This window comes from Eschscholzia californica, unplaced genomic scaffold, assembly GCF_041429995.1.
Source record: "Eschscholzia californica isolate CP2 unplaced genomic scaffold, dmEscCali1.0.p SCAF_3, whole genome shotgun sequence".
Lineage (NCBI taxonomy): Eukaryota > Viridiplantae > Streptophyta > Magnoliopsida > Ranunculales > Papaveraceae > Eschscholzia > Eschscholzia californica.
The window spans coordinates 32012256-32031712 of NW_028238420.1; the positions used below are offsets into that span (position 1 = coordinate 32012256).

Genomic DNA, 19457 nt, shown 5'->3' on the forward strand with positions numbered 1-19457 from the left:
ATATTTTAAACCTAGTTGGGCGGAAATATCAGTTCCCAACTCAAAACCCTAATCATGTTCCTCCCCAGTAGTTCAGTACACTCCCAAATGCGCTCACCATTTCTGCACCTCAGGAGCTAAAACCCTCTCTCTCTTCAATGTCTACCTCCTAAAACCCTAGTTTATTTTTTCTCCCTAACAGTAAGTTCTGAAACCCTAATAATGGCGTTTCTTTCTCGCGTACGTTTTAGCTCCCTCGTTAACCGTCGTTACTTCTCATCAATTCTAAATCCTGATTCATCAACTCCACTAACCAGTAAACAAAAATCACGAGCTGCTTTATCTCTTCTCAAATCTGAAAAAGACCCTGAAAAAATTCTAGATATATGCCGTGCCGCTTCTCTTCATCCCGATAATCATCTCGATCGAATTGCTTTTTCAGTCGCAATCTCCAAACTCACTGATTCAAAATCATTCGCTGGAATTCGTTCTTTTCTTGAAGAATTAAAAGATCGACCTGATCTTAAAACTGAACGATTTCTTTCTCATGCTATTGTTCTTTATGGTCAATCTGGAATGCTCGATCACTCTATCAAGACTTTTCAACAAATGGATGATTTAGGTATTTCTCGATCAACAAAAGCCCTAAATGCTCTTCTTTTTGCTTGTATTGTTGCTAAGAAATTCGATGAGGTAAATCGAATTTTCCTTGAATTCCCAAAAACTTATAGAATTAAACCAGATATTGATACTTATAATACTGTTATTAAAGCTTTTTGTGAATCTGGTTCTTCTACTTCTGTGTATTCAATTCTATCTGAAATGGAAAGAAAAGGGTGTAAACCTAATGGTACTTCATTTGGAACTCTTCTTGCTGGTTTCTATAAAGAAGAAAAATATGTTGATGTTGGGAAAGTATTAGAAATCATGGAAAAACAAAAGTTTCATCAAACTGTTGGTATTTATAACATTAGGATTCAAAGTTTATGTAAACTTTCAAGATCTTCTGAGGCTAAATCATTGTTTGAAGGAATGTTGTCGAGGGGAATGAAACCTAATGCTGTAACTTATTATCATCTTATGTATGGGTTTGGAAAGGAGGGTAATTTAGAAGAAGCAAAGAGACTTTTCGATGAAATGCCGAAGAAGGGTTGTGTTCCGGATAGTGATTGTTATTTTACTTTGACATACTATCTTTGTCAAGATGGTGATTTCGTTACTGCATTAAGGGTTTGTAAGGAAAGTATGTCTAAAGGATGGGTACCTAATTTTTCGACTATGAAGATCCTTGTTAACGGACTTGTTAGTGTTTCAAAGGTTGATGAAGCAAAAGAACTTATTGGGCAAGTAAAGGAGAAATTCTCTAAAAATACTGACATGTGGAAGGAAATCGAAGAAGGTTTGCCTCAATGAGAAGGAACCTAAAAGCGATAATGCTCGGTTTTTACAGCAGAAGACAATGGAATAAGAGCTCGATAATTTCTGGTATGGAAAGATAACCGTTAGTCTTGAATTTGTTCTTGATTTAAGTAGAGATTACTCTTTGGTTATCTGTTTTTCTTGAATACATCTAGAAATGATGCAATTTTTTTTGTTCTGTCCAATAACTTCTTATCCATAATGTGGGTACATTTTTAATATTGGGGCCTTGTTGTTTTAGTTCTAGATTGTCTCAGTGTTTATTTGACTTGCTCCAGTTATGATGTATTGAACTCTCATTTCTTTCATCCTTATGCGTTATATGACAAAACCCATTTCCGTTCTATGTGTTAAACTGTGAGTTGTTATTACTAGGAAATTAGATTTGCACTTCAATTATTGAAACCTTAACAAATAGTAATCATTCAATATCTTAGTTAAGTCACTCCAAACGTTAGAGCTAGAGAAATATATTTAATGTGGGTTACATTGTTACCAGATACTCTATCCCTCCTCACGTACTGCGTACTCGATTCCCCGTACCCTTTTTGGGCGGGTTCACGTTCTAGTTCCCCCAAACTTGGCGTATTGGAATTCTCTATCTTAATTAACCCAATTTCTTTATAAAAATCAATAAGCTAGACCAGTTGAGTAGTTAACTACAAAATTTTCTTATTTAGCTTGTTAAGATTTTAAGTTTTGTGGAGATAAAATGTCTGACAGTTGATTTATCTATTATATATGTATCATAGTTCATAGATAATATAACCAACGAGTGCAACCACATTGAAAACAGTAATGGAGCATTACATCGACCTACCCCGTGTTTGTTGAACAATCTTTAAATTCTGTAGTTGATTCTGATTTCAGGTCTTGCTTTTCAAACTTTAAGTTCTAAAGTTCAATCGTTTATAGTGCTGCTAACGTGGTTCGTGAGTAATTTACTGAGTATGTGACATGATCTCCTGTCCGGGTATCACCGTATCAGTATCTGGCATAGGTACGATATGATTAAACACTGGAAGTAGAAAAAATGCCAGTATAGAGATATAGCCATGACATTTATACATATGAATACGTAAACATAGATTAGTACAATAAGATCCTTACGGAATTACATGGTCAAGATTTACGTACAAAATATCACACTTAACCCACGGAGCTTACTGCATATGACCATCAAGAGTTTCCCTGTTACATAGATTACATGGTTTGTGTTGTGTTTGTTTCAGAAATATTTACTCACCAATGATAAGTTGTTCTCCCGTGAACATGGATTTTTTTTTCCTTCTTTAAAGAAGAAAACAAGAGGGGAATCAATTCTCATGGACCTGCTTAAAGTGGAGAGAAGGCGTTTCTCCAAATGATAAGTGATTGTGGTTTGTGACCTAATTAAAACCCAATTGCATACTTATGTAGGTATATTTTGAACTAGACTGTTTTGTTGCCACAATGTTTCATCATGTGTGACGCAGGATAATCTAATCGTTCACTGTCAACATTTCGTAGAAATGTGGATCTCGGAAACAATGACAGTGAAAGTCAGACAGATTGTTGAGCTCGACTGTGTCAATATAGTTTTGTTCTGTCTCGAAATAGTCCATCATTGAAGAAGTAGAGAAGGGGAGTAAACGGCTATTTGCGATCGTTGACCTATTATTCATTGTAGTGAGCATATATCATTCCCATCAAACCCTTAAATTCAAGTTACAGAAAAGGTGCGAGAGGGATGCTGGAAACGAGTTTCATAACTGCTCACCTCTGTTTTTCCTAACCCATTTTGCTAGAATATCTACTTAGATGTTATGATGGCAACTAACACCGATAATAAAGAGTGATAAGAAGACTGACGATGCTTGGTGTGTTGGACGATTGCTTTCGGTTGCCACTCTATGGCATTTGATTGACCTTGTAGATGATTCATTAGATTCTGCTCGTCTCCTTCAATGATGAGGAAATTCATATTACCTGTTAGTGCATGAAAGATCCCTTTAGCTTCACTTTCTTCGCTTGTGCGTGCCCTTGAGTGAACAGTCGTGCTGATATAGAGTTTGAATTGGAGTCATGAATGATTATGACTATACCTATCTATATCTTCTTGTATTTGATTTGAATGATGCATCTATATTGAGCTTAAGCTAGCAGGGGATCCTACTTATGGTTTTATAAAGGGTCATAAATCTGGACCACAAGAATCATAATTTAATGAACTGGAAGATAAAATCCCCAGAAGCACAACTGCTTAATCCTAAAGAAGTATAAGGGTTCCGTGACTCCTCATACCCAACTTCGCCCTAGATCAAGCATCTTTCTTGAACTAGGATCACACTCTTCCCAGAGTATCATCAGACACTTCAAGCCTACTTCATCCATCATCCTATATAACAGATTTGATCTCATCAAGGATATCCCTGATGCCAATCGGATTTTATCGACATGGAAGGAAATCAATCGGATTTCACTCTGTCCCCTGATAGATCTAGTTTACTTTTGCTTTAGCCTTCAATATACATATAACATATTGCTTATATATTAGTTTCTGTTGGTGTCTATTTCCTAGCAAGTACTCATTCTCAGTTTTGATTGTTTGGTTGCTTATTTCATTCACCTCTTTATCCTATCTGTTCTTTTGTCTCTTTCTTATTGTATTTGCTCAATCATGCAGATAACCCTTAATTTTTCAGTATTAGCTTGGAACATGCAGAGTTGCGGGTCATGCCTTACCCGGAAACGTGTAAACAATTTGATCAACACCTAGAACTCTAAATTCATTTTCCTCTGAAAAAACAAAACATAATAGTGAAAATCTAAAAAATCCATAGTGAAAAACAAAAAAAATCGAGAAGTAATTTTTTGTCCAAGGTCAGAGCTCTCATGTTCCTTATGCGAACCTTTAAGTTTGAGTAGATCCAAACGGTCTGGTCAGTCTGGTACTTCTCGTGTCAAAACGGTATGTCCAGTCTGTCACCCAACATGTCCAAGTTGAACCGTTTGGTTGTGAAAGGTCTCGGACATGGCCAACCCTAATACGTAATCTAGAATTAAAATTTTTTGTGCCTAGACCAATACAGCCATGGGCATCTTTTTTTTAGGCCGCCAATATATGGACAATCAACTTTGTTACGTGGACAACAGAAAGAATGGGCGTAAATAACAGGCCAAATTGAAGAGTCTAAAATTGACTAGAAGTACTTATAATGTGAACAGATTTTCCGGCATTGACAACAACAGACGGTGATAACAACAACAGATTTAGCCTACGATGAAGGAAATTTAAAGGTTAAAATACTACTACAAGAAGGTGAAGGAGATGGAGAGTTAATGATGATCTGAGAACAGGAAATTGGGCAGGAGGCCCAATTTCTTGTATTTTTTTGTTAAAAAGACAACCCATCTTTTTAACTAGCTAGGCCCCAAGTAAGTTATAAAAATAGACTTGAAGGACATTTTTAAAGGCACCAACTTTTTAAGAGTCAAAAATACCCTTCATTCAATTAGAAATACCTAATAATAATCTAACTAATGAATCAGGAACTTGAGTTTTTCTCATGAACGAACCGAGTTGGATTGTCGACGCCGATTAAAATTTCTGGGGGGAATCGATTTGGCTATAAGATAGGTTAATGTTTTTAGGTTTTGGTGATTTAATCTATTTGCTTGTTGTTTGAAGAGGCTTTTAAGGGGTTTGATTTAGTTTTTGGTTCTAAATTTTAGAGAGAGAAAGTTTTATATACTTTCAATGGAAGGAGAATTTGATAGTGTTTCAAGGTATAATCCAACTTCTTCATTGCTTTATTTTCATTGAGTTATGAACGATGGATGACAATTTGTTAGTTTTGATGTTTATGTTCAAACTTATTTGTTGAATTTATATGGAAATTGTGAAAGTATAGTTGATGCAAGCAATGTGTTTGATAAAATGCTTGAAAGAGATGTTGTTGCTTGGAATGCAACGTTAGTTGGTTATACAAGACGTAGGTTGGTTGAAATATATATATATAAAGTTGTTAGATGAAAGGCTTAAGAGAAATATTTTTTTCTTGGACAATCATGATTGGTATTTATGTTCAAATTTAGAATTTCATGAAAGCTTTGGAAGTTTTTCGAAGAAAAGTAAAATGATAGTGCTAGAGCTTATAAAATGACTATTATGAATTTGTAGGGGTTTTAGCTAGTTTTTCGATACAACATTTTATTAGACAAAATATAATAATTTGTAACAAATTTTATGTTAAATCAATTCAAAACTAATTTGCAAACCATTTGCATGGCATTGCAAGGTGTTTGCAAGGCTTTGCAAGGTGTTTGCAAGGCTCTGCAAGGTGTTTGCAAAGCTTTGCAAGGCTCTGCAAGGTGTTCGCAAGGTTGTGCAAGGTATTTGCAAAAGTCATGCAAGGTGTTCGCAAGGCTCTGCAAAGTTTTTGCAAGGCTCTGCAAGGTGTTTGGAAGGCTCTGCAATTTGTTTGCAAGGCTATCCAAGGTGTTTGCAAAAACCATGCAAGGTGTTTGCAAGGCTCTGCAAGGTGTTTGCAAGGCTCTGCAAGGTGTTTGCAAGGCTTTGCAAGGCAGTGCAAAGTGTTTGCAAGGCAGTGCAAGGTATTTTCTTAGACTAGGGTTAGGTTGGTCTTTTACTGAAATTGAAAATTACATAATTGCCATCAGGGAGGTGAAGCCTAAAAAACTTTGATGAATCCTTTTTAACCAAAATCATAATTTCTTAGGGAGTTTTGGCCAAATTCCCCAATTTGAAAATATAGATTTATGGTGAGGAAGCTAGAACTACTGAAAATTATATCATCTGAGATCTTATCAATATAACTTGAAATAACTAGAAGGATAGAACAAATGCAGAGGAATAACAATTAACGATGATTTTAATGAGAAAATTCCCGAATCAGATTGGGAGGGAGAAACCCTAAATCTCTTTTGCCAAATAGGGAGAGAGAAAGCTAGAAAGGATAATATGTAATGTGTTGATGAAGGTGAATAGGATGAACAATGGAGAACTTGAATATGTTGGTGATGGTTGTCGGGAAAATTGGGTCATCGACAAAGGTCCATGGTTGGCGGTGAAGAAAGTAACGATGAAGAACAACACGAAAAAAAATATTCAATTTTAACCCTCCAACTTCGTTCGGTTATTTACACCCAATTATTTTGTCCATTTAAAGAAGTTGATTGTCCATGTATTAGCTACCTTTTTTTTAGGGTTATTTCCCTAATGGCCCCCTACTTTGTGACCAGCTTCCTGCCTGGCCCCCTACTTTACAAGAAATACCCATATGGCCCCCTTCCGTTATAACACCGTTACTCTCTCTCCTCCATCTCTATTTCTCTCTCTGCCATGTCACGCCACATCATCTATTACGCCACCTCATCACCTTCTCCGGCAGAGGTCGCCGGCCGGCCGAATTTCCGGCCGGCGACCTTCAAACTAAATTTTTTTTGTCTTCTTCTTCTTCCTCTCTCTCCTGTTTTCTCTCTCTTCTTCTTCTTCTTCTTCCTCCCTTTCTCTCTCATCTTCTTCCTCTCCCTCTCTCTCTCTCTTCCCCTTTCTTCTCACTCTCTCTCTAAAATGGCCGGCGAAGGGGGGAACCCTTCGCCGGCCGTCGGTCTGGGAAACCAGACCGACGAGGTCTGGTTATCCCGGACCTTCGAAGGTCTGGGAAAAACCCAGACCGACGAAGGTCTGGTTTCCCCAGACCTTCAGATCTGGGAATTTCCGGATCTGGGGAAACCAGACCTTCGAAGGTCTGGGATAACCAGACCTCGTCGGTCTGGTTTCCCAGACCGACGGCCGGCGAAGGGTTCCCCCCTTCGCCTGCCATTTTAGAGAGAGAGAGAGGAAGAAGAGAGAGAGAGGAAGAAGATGAGAGAGAGGAAGAAGAAGAAGAAGAGAGAGAAAACAGGAGAGAGAGGAAGAAGAAGAGAATTTTTTTTTTTTTTTTTTAGTTTGAAGGTCGCCGGCCGGAAATTTGGCCAGCCGGCGACTTCTGTCGGAGAAGGTGATGAGGTGGCGTAATAGATGATGCGGCGTGACATGGCAGAGAGAGAAAAAGAGATGGAGGAGAGAGAGTAACGGTGTTATAACGGAAGGGGGCCATATGGGTATTTCTTGTAAAGTAGGGGCCAGGCAGGAAGCTGGTCACAAAGTAGGGGGCCATTAGGGAAATAACCCTTTTTTTTAAGATGTCATAACACAATAGAATGGTGAATATCTCAACCCAAATTATTGTCCAGTATATTTGAGTTGCCTCCCTAAAGTGTCTGATGCCTTATGTTGTCAGCGGTAGAGCACTTTTACCCGTTTTGGAAAAGAAAGATTGTTAAAGATTTTATGGAAGAATAAGATAGAAGAGAGAATGGAGGTGAACTTGACCCTCAAATACCTAAATTAGTTGCTTTAGTGTTTACAGAGAACTCGGGATCAATGACTATTGACCCGATTCAAGAAAAGCTCCTTTCACTTATAGTTGTTCTGGCGGGTGTGTTTAGCCGCACCCTTCGACAAATCAAGCCATCTCATTCCTTTTTGGAAAGATAACATTCCCACAAATATAATTTATTCTAATGAAATATGATCCGTACACCACATCTCAAACCAAAATGTTGTTTTTCCTGGTTTTTTGGGTCATTTTTACGCGAAAGAAAAGTTCTTCCCTTGGATAAAACTCAGAAGCTTAGGACATCAAATAATTCAGAAATTCATAGAAAAATTACGGCCATTTCTCCTTTAGCATGTATGCTAATGATTTAAACATTTATGATGAAATTATGAGTTTGTTCTCAAATAAGATTTCCTCAACTCTGAATGATCTGCTTACCGATATCCTAAATAATGAAGAAATCGACCGTAGGACTCGACTCCTGGCCAAAATGGTTACGCCTCTTTTTTTTTACCCGTCGAACTAAAACATGATGGAACCAAACATATGTGGGATGGCAAAAGATATCTTCAAAAGGGCTAAATTCCCCATTTAAGTAACCATTCCAATAGACTTCAGACCCGTCATATTCTTGAACACGACTTATAAAACTATCAAAAAAATTCTAGCGAAAAAGACTCAATCCCAACCAAAGTGATATTATTTTCCCTTTCAATTAGCCTTTCTATCGGGTACACAAATACCGAAAATATCACTGTAGCACATGAATAAATTCACACCTTCAAAGCTTAAAAAGATAGCAAAAGCTACTTCGATCTCAAGTTAGATGTGTCTAAGGCCTTTGCTCGCCTTGGCCATTTTTGGATGCAATTAAACTTCTCCCTTGCTCAGTTGTATCTCGACCCTTTTGGCAGCTATCCTGACCCACAACCACCCAGGTCTCAGTACTTTTCATCCAAACAGAGGGTTGAGACAAGGGGTCTCTTATCTCCTTTTCTTTAAATCTTAGCCATGGAACGCTTGAGCATACTCTTATCTGAGCAGTTGATAAAACTTTTTCCTACTCACAATTCCAACTTACATAATCATCATATTTTATTAGCAGATGACTGCATCACCTTTAAGAAAAACAATCTCGAGGAAATCCACCCCCTCAAAAATCATTGTCAAAGTATTTTATGACTCCTCTGGTCAAATGATAACTTACTCAGATATTTGATATTTTCTTCTAAAAAAGCACTTGTGCAAAATTCAAAAGAATGATTACTCGTAATTTAAAGTGCACATCAACTCTCCATCGGACAATTATATTTAACTTGACAGAAATGAATGACTTAAATGAATGAGGGATTGGGCAAAAGGCCCAAAATGGGTCCATTAATAAGAACCCAGTCTGCGTCAGAAAAAGAATGTGAGGCAGGTCCATGGCGTCAGGTTTCGCCATTAAAAGATGAGAACCACTATTTTGGTATTTACTGAAATGCCACTCAATTTTGAAAAGACCTATTAAGGCAACTGATAGGCCTAGAATAGGTCTATTCCCGCAAGTATACGGGGTCAAGTTATAGTATTTTAGTAAATTCGTGAATCGTCCCAAGGGATAGGTAGGCACTTCGGATATTGACGGCGAGTTTAGCCCAATAATCAAAATGTCAATAACTAACTTAGAAAAAACACACACACACCCCACTCATAAATTTGATTTGATTGGTAAGAAATAAGAAAACAAAAGGAACTAACTAAACTATCTAAGTGAGAGGTGAGAGAGATTCAGGAAAAGAGTCGCAAGAAGTCGGATAAGATTCGGCTTGAAAGTCAAGTGAGAGGGATACTTTGGTTCACAAGATTGATAACGATTTCTACTAATTATCTACTAGAATGGGAAGTTAATTAACTTCACCCACATACATTGACACTCCAAAGTATAATGCGTCACAATAAGTATAATCGATCACAAGTTACTATGCATCGACTATCTAGCTATGTACGCACTATCTAATTAAGTATCAATGAACTAATATGACATTCCAAAGTATAATGCGTCACAATAAGTATAATCGATCACAAGTTACTATGCACCGACTATCTAGCAATGTACGCACTATCTAATTACGTGTCAATCGACGATTAAGATCGAGGCCTCTAATTCGTAAAATTAGACGAAGTTTATTGAACTCACATTTAAGAAATAATAAGTAATTCATCATAAATCAAATCATGCTTCACAAGTATTCGAATACAAGAGTTAGCTAAAATATTGAATGAACAATAAATGGAAAAGAAAATGATGAGAGAATCCCCCTTTTTCGATGTGGTTTGAGGTTAAGATCGTCGGAAAATATGAGTTTTTAGTTGCAGCCGATCTCCCCTTAGCAAATTCTGGGTTCCCCATAGCGACCACAATCATCTTCCTCATTTAGAACACAACCTCCATTAAAGCTAAACCCTAGCTTTCTCTCTCTAACAATCTTCAACCAAAATCAATTCAAACTACATGGGAAGCAAGCCAAGGATGAGGGAAACAAAAGCCCTAAGGTTTCGGATAAAAAAGGTTGCCGAAAAAGTCATAAAAAGTCCGGCCAAGTTGAGCACAAATCCGGCCAAATGATGAAGTTCCGACCAAAAATGGCTAGATCCGGGCCAAGAGCTACTGTCCCTAGGCCGTCCCGTGCTCTACCCGAGCCGGTAGCTGCTGTCCCGAGCCTGTCCGAGCTGCAGCCGCGTCCGTGAGTGAAGTCCGAGTTGCAGCCCGAGCTCGCGATTTGCAGCTGCTGCTGCTTCCTTGCTGTCTGCGCGTGCTGCTGTTGCTGGAAGCTTCCGGCTGCTGTTCCGCTTCAGCAGCTGCTACTGCTACTACTGGAAGCTTCTGTCAGAGCACGGGAAGCTTCCCGAGCAGCAGCTCTGTCCCACCCTTTTGGTCGCATCCCGTGCACACTCTTGTGCCGGCCAAGCTTGGCCGGCCTCCTTCTTCCTCTCTTTATCAAACTCTCCTTAAAACTCAAGAACAAGAAAACCCTAGTTTCTTCCTTGCCTCTTTTTCTCTCTCTTTCTTTTTTTTTGGGGGAAGAAGATGAATCGTTCCTTTGACCCTTTTCTCTAACTTGATTAAAACCCTAGACTTAGTCAAACTTGACTAAGTCTTTAGACCACAAATGGGTGCCCATAAAATCCCTACACATTTCTTCTTCTCTTAGTATTTCTTGGGCTTGGACTTGGTTTTGGGCTTTGATTTATAAACCAAGAGGGTGCCTTTAGCTTCTTCTTTACCATCTAACTTCAAGACAAGACTTCGGCTTCTTTCATTCACAACTTTCCCGTCTGAACTTCAAATTGATTTCCGTTTTCACCGTCGGACTCGTCATTACCTCCACTTGTAATTTGATTTGCTTGAAGTCATTTTCTCTTATTTTGGGCACATGAAATGATAGTGATAATTCACTCCTTTTATTCCGAATCTGACGCTTGACTCCAAAATAGGTACCTAACAAGAAAAACACATAAAATATTATTGATAACACTCGAAAAGCACTAGTTAGTCTAAGTTAGGCTCCAAATGTGACATTTTCGTGTCACATCAAGATCCCCAAACTTAAACTTTGCTAGTCCTCGAGCAAATAAAACAAAACAACAACCTAACTCACTTTCGGAGGCATCCCGGTTGCATTTAGCGTATGCAACAAGCCTTTAAACCCCTAGGTTGCCCTAGTGGACGAGTGTGGTCTCGTGAGGGTTTTCATAGATGACACCCACAAACATCATGGTTTCAAATACAGAAGTGTTCAACAACCACATCATAAATAAGCATGGTTCATATAGTGAAGGGTTTAAGCATGTCAAAACATAATGAATCAAGTAAACAAGTTCATGTGAAAGTTAAAGATCTCTTCACTAATGGTCTTACCCTAAAATGCTAAGTGTCATACCATAATAAGCACATCTATGTTCCGAAGTCACAAAACCTTGATTCCCAAGTAGTACATTTCGCCTCGACTTCGGCCTCACGGACATATACTCCAAAAAATGAAATCACTCAAGAATGGTTCGCTCGTATGTGTGAGTGTGGTCACTTAACTAGGACTCAACACATAAAAAGGGGTGAGGACAACATTTTGGAACAAATGATCTTCGAAAAGGAATTAGCCACTAAATAGAGTGGGGAAGCTCACTCGCCCTTCTCACCCATTCTACCCTCTAAAAATGCCTTCTAAAATTTAGCGGATACAATAGATGATGTGATGGTGGTGGATTCCCGAGAATTTCGACCTCTTCATGATAGAACCTCTTAAGCACTTCGACATTTGTTTCTTGCTTCGAATACTTATTCATGAACAAAAACACCAACACATATATACAATCACATCACTCACACAAAGGAGCTAACACATGCTCAAACATACACAAAAATCACTTTATTTCACTTTTTGACTTTTTTTTTTCATATTACTTTTTTTTCATTTTTTTTTTCTCATAACACAAATTCAATCAACCAAAATAAAATACTACACACATAACTCTATTCTTGCAATCAACTTTTCATTTCATACTTGCTTTTGACATTCTTCATTCTTCTATCTCATGTCTTCATTCTCGGGATATAAGATGATGGATGGTGATGGAGTATCCGCTATCCTCTAGTTGGCATTTTCATTGGGTTTCATGGACTACAAGGGCAAGGTTAATTCGCTATCCTAATGTCACACTAGTGGCTAAGGAAATTGAGCATACGAGATCAAATGAGCTCTTTTATAAGTTACGAGGTTGAGTAGCTTTTCATTCTACTCGGAGTTAGCGCGGAAGAGTACACTCGAATGACAATTTAGGCTTTGAGCTCTCACATGGGTTAAGTCTCCACTAATGACTACTTTAGGTCTCTTAGAAATGTTTCTTCTTCACTAAGATGTCACTCACATGGCACAACACAAACACTAAAAGACTCGACTTTCATGCAAAGGCCATTAGCAATCACAAAACTCATCAACTCGACACATATGCATCAAAATTCTTAAAACTATCACTAGAATCACATGCAAATCTACTTAAAATGTTCAAAATTTTCAAATTTTGGCTAATTTGAACCCTTTTGTCTTTGAAACCCATGGTCATGCATTGGTTATGGTCATATCCCGCATCCCCAAACTTAAAACTAACATTGTCCTCAATGTTCTAAGCATACACTCACCAAAAGATAAAGAGACACATCAATTTAAAGAGAAGAGTGGAGAGATATTACCATAACCGAAGGAGATAAAAGATGATACTACCAAGGCTCATGTATAAAGAGGTTCCAAGTTGATGCCAAGCTCGCGCCATCCCCAAACTTGGAACAAACCACGCCTTAGAAGTAAAACAAATAAGAATTGCTCCTAAAAGAAGAACAAATGTCATGAGAATGAATCACATAAAAGACATGACCACATACAAATCTACCACTAACGTGGGTATACACGATTGCATTGAGCTATGCAATTAGCCTTTGATTCTCTTGATTTCACACAAGAACACGAGTTATGTCTCGTGGAGGGTTTACAGAGATGATACCCACAAACATCAAGACCCATCTCAATCGGCCTAACGATCATAAAGCAAAAGACGGAAGATTTGGGGGTCAACCCAAAGAAAGCTATATACAAATGGTAATCGTCTCGCAACTATGTATAAACTATAAAGTGCAAGTAAGACGATTGAAGAAAATAAGTCATCCCCAAACTTAGTGGATGCACGGTCCACTAAGTAAGCCTAAATGCTAGGGGCGACGACTAAGAAGTCGTCAAAAGGATCGACATACAAGTGAAGGGCTAAGAGGTCAGTCGAAGGCAAAAAGTCAGCTGCAAGCTTAGTGGATAGAACATCCACTAAGTCCGTAGACATCGGTAAGACGTCTGAAATGTCCCAAAAGGGATCAACAACCGAGTTTGAGATCATGTGGAAAGTCGAACTAGACTCTAAGGGTAAGGCAATAGGCTCGGGGACCAAGTCAAGGTCCATGGTTTCCTTAGGTAAATAGTCTGACAAACTATCCAACATGTCTCTAACTACTACGTCATCAATATCCTCAAAGGCATCTGGAGCCTTGCAGTCAGTTATAACATCATGTCTGACATCTAAGACTGACTCCCTACAAGTGTCGAAAAACGGAAAGTTCAAAATAGTGTCATTCCCAAAATATTTCGTAGAGCCATCATCCTGAATCTCGAAGTCTAATGTAGTCCTATGATGAGATGACACATGGTGAGGAAACGAGACAACAAGGTTATCAGTTTGTTCAAGTTCTTGGGTCCTCTCAGTTGATTCGTCGACATTTAACTTAGTACTAGGGTTAGACGTATTACCCTCGCCATCAGACCTAGTACCCTCTTGAGTTTGGGGTGGTAAAACCCCTTCCTCGTCGGCTAATAACTGTGACATCATCATCTGTAATGGATGATTTCGAGATTCTAATTGATGATTTAGAGACTCAAGCCTCTGATGTAACTCTTGTTGCATTTGAATCTGCGTCTGTTCAAATCGATCTTGTGTCTCTTCAAGTTGTAACATCATTTCAGTCAGACGACTCATAGACTCTAATTGAGATTTATCTTCAAGAGTCTCTTCATGATAAGGCTCACAAGTGTAATTAAATGAAGACTCTTGATAATAACTCCCACCGTACATACTAGGATCATACCTGCCTCTAAAATCATTGGTCTCAGAATAGTGTGAAATGTAAGGTCTCTCATACATATTTGATGTCGGACCATATCCATCACTAATCTGATCGTCTCTACACATCCATCGGTATTCTCCTAGGGTCATACGAGATCGGTCAGGCTCAAATGGTCTATTTCCCTCACTAATCAGAGCATCCCTACACATCCTTTGGTATTCACCTAAGGTTATATCTGGTAGGTTAGTGCGGGGAATCCTCAAAACAAGCTCATCATCATCAACATCGAATGGCCAACCATTATAAGAACGGGCCATGATCTCACAGTATTCTAAGATGGTAACACATAATCACAAAATGGGAACTAACAATTATAGAACTAAACAATCGCACAAAAGTAAGAAGGAAGAGATAGAATGCGATACTATCGACTTTTCGCTTGACTTCTCGAATCCTTCCTTTCCTTCGCTCTTATGTCTCTTCTGGCTATTTCCTTGAAATGGTACCTTAAAAAAAAATACAATTAAGAAAATAGTAAAACAAATAAACAAATGTCTAAGTAAGAAATTAACACTAAACTAATGAACAAACAAACAAACGATATCCAAACTACTAAACCTATCCCCGGCAGCGGCGCCACAAACTTGAGCATACTATGCATCGACTATCTAGCTATGCACGCACTATCTAATTACGTGTCAATCGACGATTAAGATCGAGGCCTCTAATTCGTAAAATTAGACGAAGTTTATTGAACTCACATTTAAGAAATAATAAGTAATTCATCATAAATCAAATCATGCTTCACAAGTATTCGAATACAAGAGTTAGCTAAAATATTGAATGAACAATAAATGGAAAAGAAAATGATGAGAGAATCCTCCTTTTTCGATGTGGTTCGAGGTTAAGATCGTCGGAAAATATGAGTTTTTAGTTGCAGCCGATCTCCCCTTAGCAAATTCTGGATTCCCCATAGCGACCACCATCATCTTCTCCATTTAGAACACAACCTCCATTAAAGCTAAACCCTAGCTTTCTCTCTCTAACAATCTTCAACCAAAATCAATTCAAACTACATGGGAAGCAAGCCAAGGATGAGGGGAACAAAAGCCCTAAGGTTTCAGATCAAAAAGGTTGCCGGAAAAGTCATAAAAAGTCCGGCCAAGTTGAGCACAAATCCGGCCAAATGATGAAGTTCCGGCAAAAAATGGCTAGATCCGGGCCAAGAGCTACTGTCCCTAGGCCGTCCCGTGCTATACCCGAGCCGGTAGCTGCTGTCCCGAGCATGTCCGAGCTACAGCCGCGTCCGTGAGTGAAGTCCGAGTTGCAGCCCGAGCTCGCGATTTGCAGCTGCTGCTGCTGCTTCCTTGCTGTCCGCGCGTGCTGTTGTTGCTGGAAGCTTCCGGCTGCCGTTCCGCTTCAACAGCTGCTGCTGCTGCTACTGGAAGCTTCCGTCCGAGCACGGGAAGCTTCCCGAGCAGCAGCTCTGTCCCGCCCTTTTGGTCGCATCCCGTGCACACTCTTGTGCCGGCCAAGCTTGGCCGCGAAATAAGAGCCCAATCCGAGGGGGGCAAAAAATTAGCGGCAGGTCCATGACGTCAAAGGTTCAATAAAAAAGAGGGAAACAACCTTGGGAATTTTAGAATTCACACTTCGTGTGATTGAAAAATACCCGAAACATCTAAAAAGAATATGATGCCCCTCCCATCAAATCTTCTACTTTCCACGAATTCATAGAATTGCCCTTACGGAATTTATCAACCTGCCATTTACAACATTCTTTCTCTACTCTTTAACTTTCTCTCTAATTTCCTTTCCAATTTTTCTTTCTTTTTCTATATTTTATTATTTTTTCTTTTCTCCCACACATACTCTCTCTCCAATCTCAACAAATTTCTCTTTCTTTAAAATTGCTTTTCTGTTTTTTTTCTCTCCAATTTTTAACCAATTTCGTATTTCTTTCTCCATATTTCTTTTTCTTTTTAAACATATTTTCTCTCTCTGATCTTAACTACTTTCCTTCTCTAAAACTTGCTCTCTTTATATAATGCAATATTTTTTTTCAAAGATCTTCTACTGTAAAGATAATTATGCCATTTTCTCAAATATTCTCTCCTTATATGATAGACGATTATAGGCCATTCCTTCCAAAACGTAAATTATTTTCAATGAAAAATTATTGGATATTTTAGTATGTACTGTACTTTTTTGATGTACTGGGCATTTTGATATGTACTGGACACTTTTTGAAAAGAAAGTATAGAAAATTTTGTTATGTACAATACATAATAAAATTTCCTATACATTCCTTCCAAATTGTATACTATTTCACTGAAAATTTATACGACATTTCGTTATGTACTGGGCATTTTGTTTATGTACTAGGCATTTTGTTATGTACTGAACACTTTTTGAAAATAAAGTATAAAAAATTTTGTTATGTACATCCTATATATTCATTCCAAAATGTAAACTATTTCATTGAAAATTCATAAGACATTTTGTTACGTACTGGACATTTTTTATGTACCGGACATTTTGTTATGTACTAGACACTTTTTGGATATAAAGTATAGGAAAATTTGTTATGTACATCACATAATCCAATGTCCAGTACTGTACATTCCATTTCAAGAAAAAATTCATTCACAAATTCAGGGAAACTAAATAGGATAAAACAAATTAGATTTTTTCATAAAACATAGTGAAATAGATCTGATTTCATTCACATCTTACAAATCTCTTACAAGTAAACCCAAGTTTGATCACAAATAGTTAACCAAATCAACCGAGATCTTCAATCTGGGTTAAAGATACCAGATTTGTTGTTATTCGATTTAAATTTTTTTAAAACCCTAATGCTTGATTTTAGGATTTTAAGATCCATGAATCCAGAAAAATCAAAGATTTCATCTCTTAATAAGAACCTAACAGTACGAAACCGATTATAAATCAGCAACGATCCTTGATCTTCTGAACCATATGTAGTCGATCTTTGATCATCTTTTAGAGAGAAAAAGAAACCCAAAATATCGATCCTGAAAAAAGAAACATTAAAGGAAACCATTCACTTGAAAAAGAAGAACAAAAAACTTTTAGATGTTTAAGACCTTTGGACATATAAAAAGAAGGAAGAAGGAATTGAAAGAAAATAATGGGCGAGATCCGAATATTTCAGAAAAAATTGTGCCATTTATCAAAATTTGAAAGAGAAAGAGATCTGAATGTTTTAGAGAGAGAAACAAAACAATGGAGGGGAATTAATGTTCTTTCTGTCACCGCGTCAGATTGTCAGAAAAGTTAGGAATGTCCCGTGCAAGGGCAAGAGGGGAAGAGAAAAAATCAGGAAAAGTTGTCATTCACCTGACCTTTGGACCTGATCCTACTTTACCCCCTCCCCTTTTTTGGACTGATAGCACATTCTTCCGGTTTACAATGCGTTCCAACTGTACATTTGGAAATGTACTCTACATAGAATAATGCACCATACATTACATGGCTTTTCTTGAAATTTACAAAACATACTATGTGAAACTTCTAAGATGCAAATGATAACAAAACTATACAAAGTGAAACTTCAACAGTAGATTCCTGTGCAAAATTCGAATTAAGATACCTCGTCTGGCTTAGTCTAGAAAGCGTTCAAAATGTACATTTTGAAATGTACAGTACATTCGGAAATGTGTAATACGTTTTGAAATTCACAATACATTTTCTTATGTGCACCAAATAGAAGTTAAATTCACAATACATTTTCTTATGTGCACCAAATAGAAGTTTTCACCCCACAATTTGTAATGTACTTGACATAAAACGATCCACCCCACATTTGGACGAAAAGGTGTATCGATCACGCTGAATATAACAAAAAAGTGGTACAATATTCGAAGGGCACTTTAAGATGTGTAGTGAAAAATGATATCGGAAACTTATCAATGTATAGTAAATATTTTTTTACACATTACATTTCAATATTCTCCCGAGAAAGAATGTAGTGTGTATCGTGCACAGACACAGGTAACAGGAACTCGATAATGTAGCGGGAACTGAAGAGTGTACACTACACTTCAACACGTAAATGTATATCTATGACGTTAAACTGAAGAGTGTACTCTATATATTGTAATGTAAAATACACAAAATATTTTACTAAACATCCAACGACTTACTGTACAATTCTTAATTTCCTAATATCATCATCATCATCATCCTCATACTCACAAAACGAGACAAAATACTTTCATCTTCAAGCTTTCAAGTCTCTTACATATTTTAAGAAGATTATAATATAACTAGGGTATAGCCGGCGCCCGTAGAGCACGGTTAAATTTCTATATTTATGTTATACAAAATTATCAAATATTTTAGTCTTATACAGATATTGAAGTAATAAAAATATATTAAAAATAATAACCGAGATTATATTGAGTTGTTTGAAGGGAGAAAAGAGAAAAGAAAGAAAAATAATTAGAGAGTTTATAAGGAGTGGGTAGTTATTTTGACGGTTAAATATCTATCTTTTCAAAGACTATTTAAAAAGAAAGATCATGATTTACAAAAGAAAATTGGACGACTGAAATTTATAAACCAAAGTTATGACATGGCACCAAAACCTATGTCATTTGTTGTATAGATTTGTTAACATCAACAAATAAATTACATAGTCATCCTCATTTATCATCATCAACAACAAACATTGTACATAAAAAACATAATCCTTCTCAATATCGTAATCAAATGTATCAGAAAAATTTAGAAAATTTCATTTACATATATGAAACAAATTTTGATTCACACATCCAAAAAATTACAATCCTACAAATCACGTAATGAAAACAAAATTAGGGTCTTGAATTTAGATCTAAACCTCTTTGATCTTCACCCGGAGAAAAATATCAGATGTAAACTTGGTAATGAATCTCCTCTAAAACTAATGAAGCCCTCTCCAAAATCATAATCTAAATTGGTTGGCGGTCAATCCTAATAAAAAACGAAACTAAATGTAAACAGGTCTAGGTTTTCAAAAAAAT

The 19457-nt window shown here is 37.3% G+C and overlaps 1 protein-coding gene across 1 annotated transcript; it reads left to right on the forward strand.

Moving 5' to 3' along the window:
* The first annotated feature begins 6 nt into the window (after positions 1-6).
* On the forward strand, positions 7-1742 carry PPR336 (pentatricopeptide repeat 336). The gene has a single exon (XM_086670458.1). It carries the CDS (start codon positions 202-204, stop codon positions 1390-1392), a length of 1191 nt encoding a protein of 396 aa, XP_086526584.1. The 5' UTR covers positions 7-201; the 3' UTR covers positions 1393-1742.
* The last annotated feature ends 17715 nt before the right edge of the window (positions 1743-19457 follow it).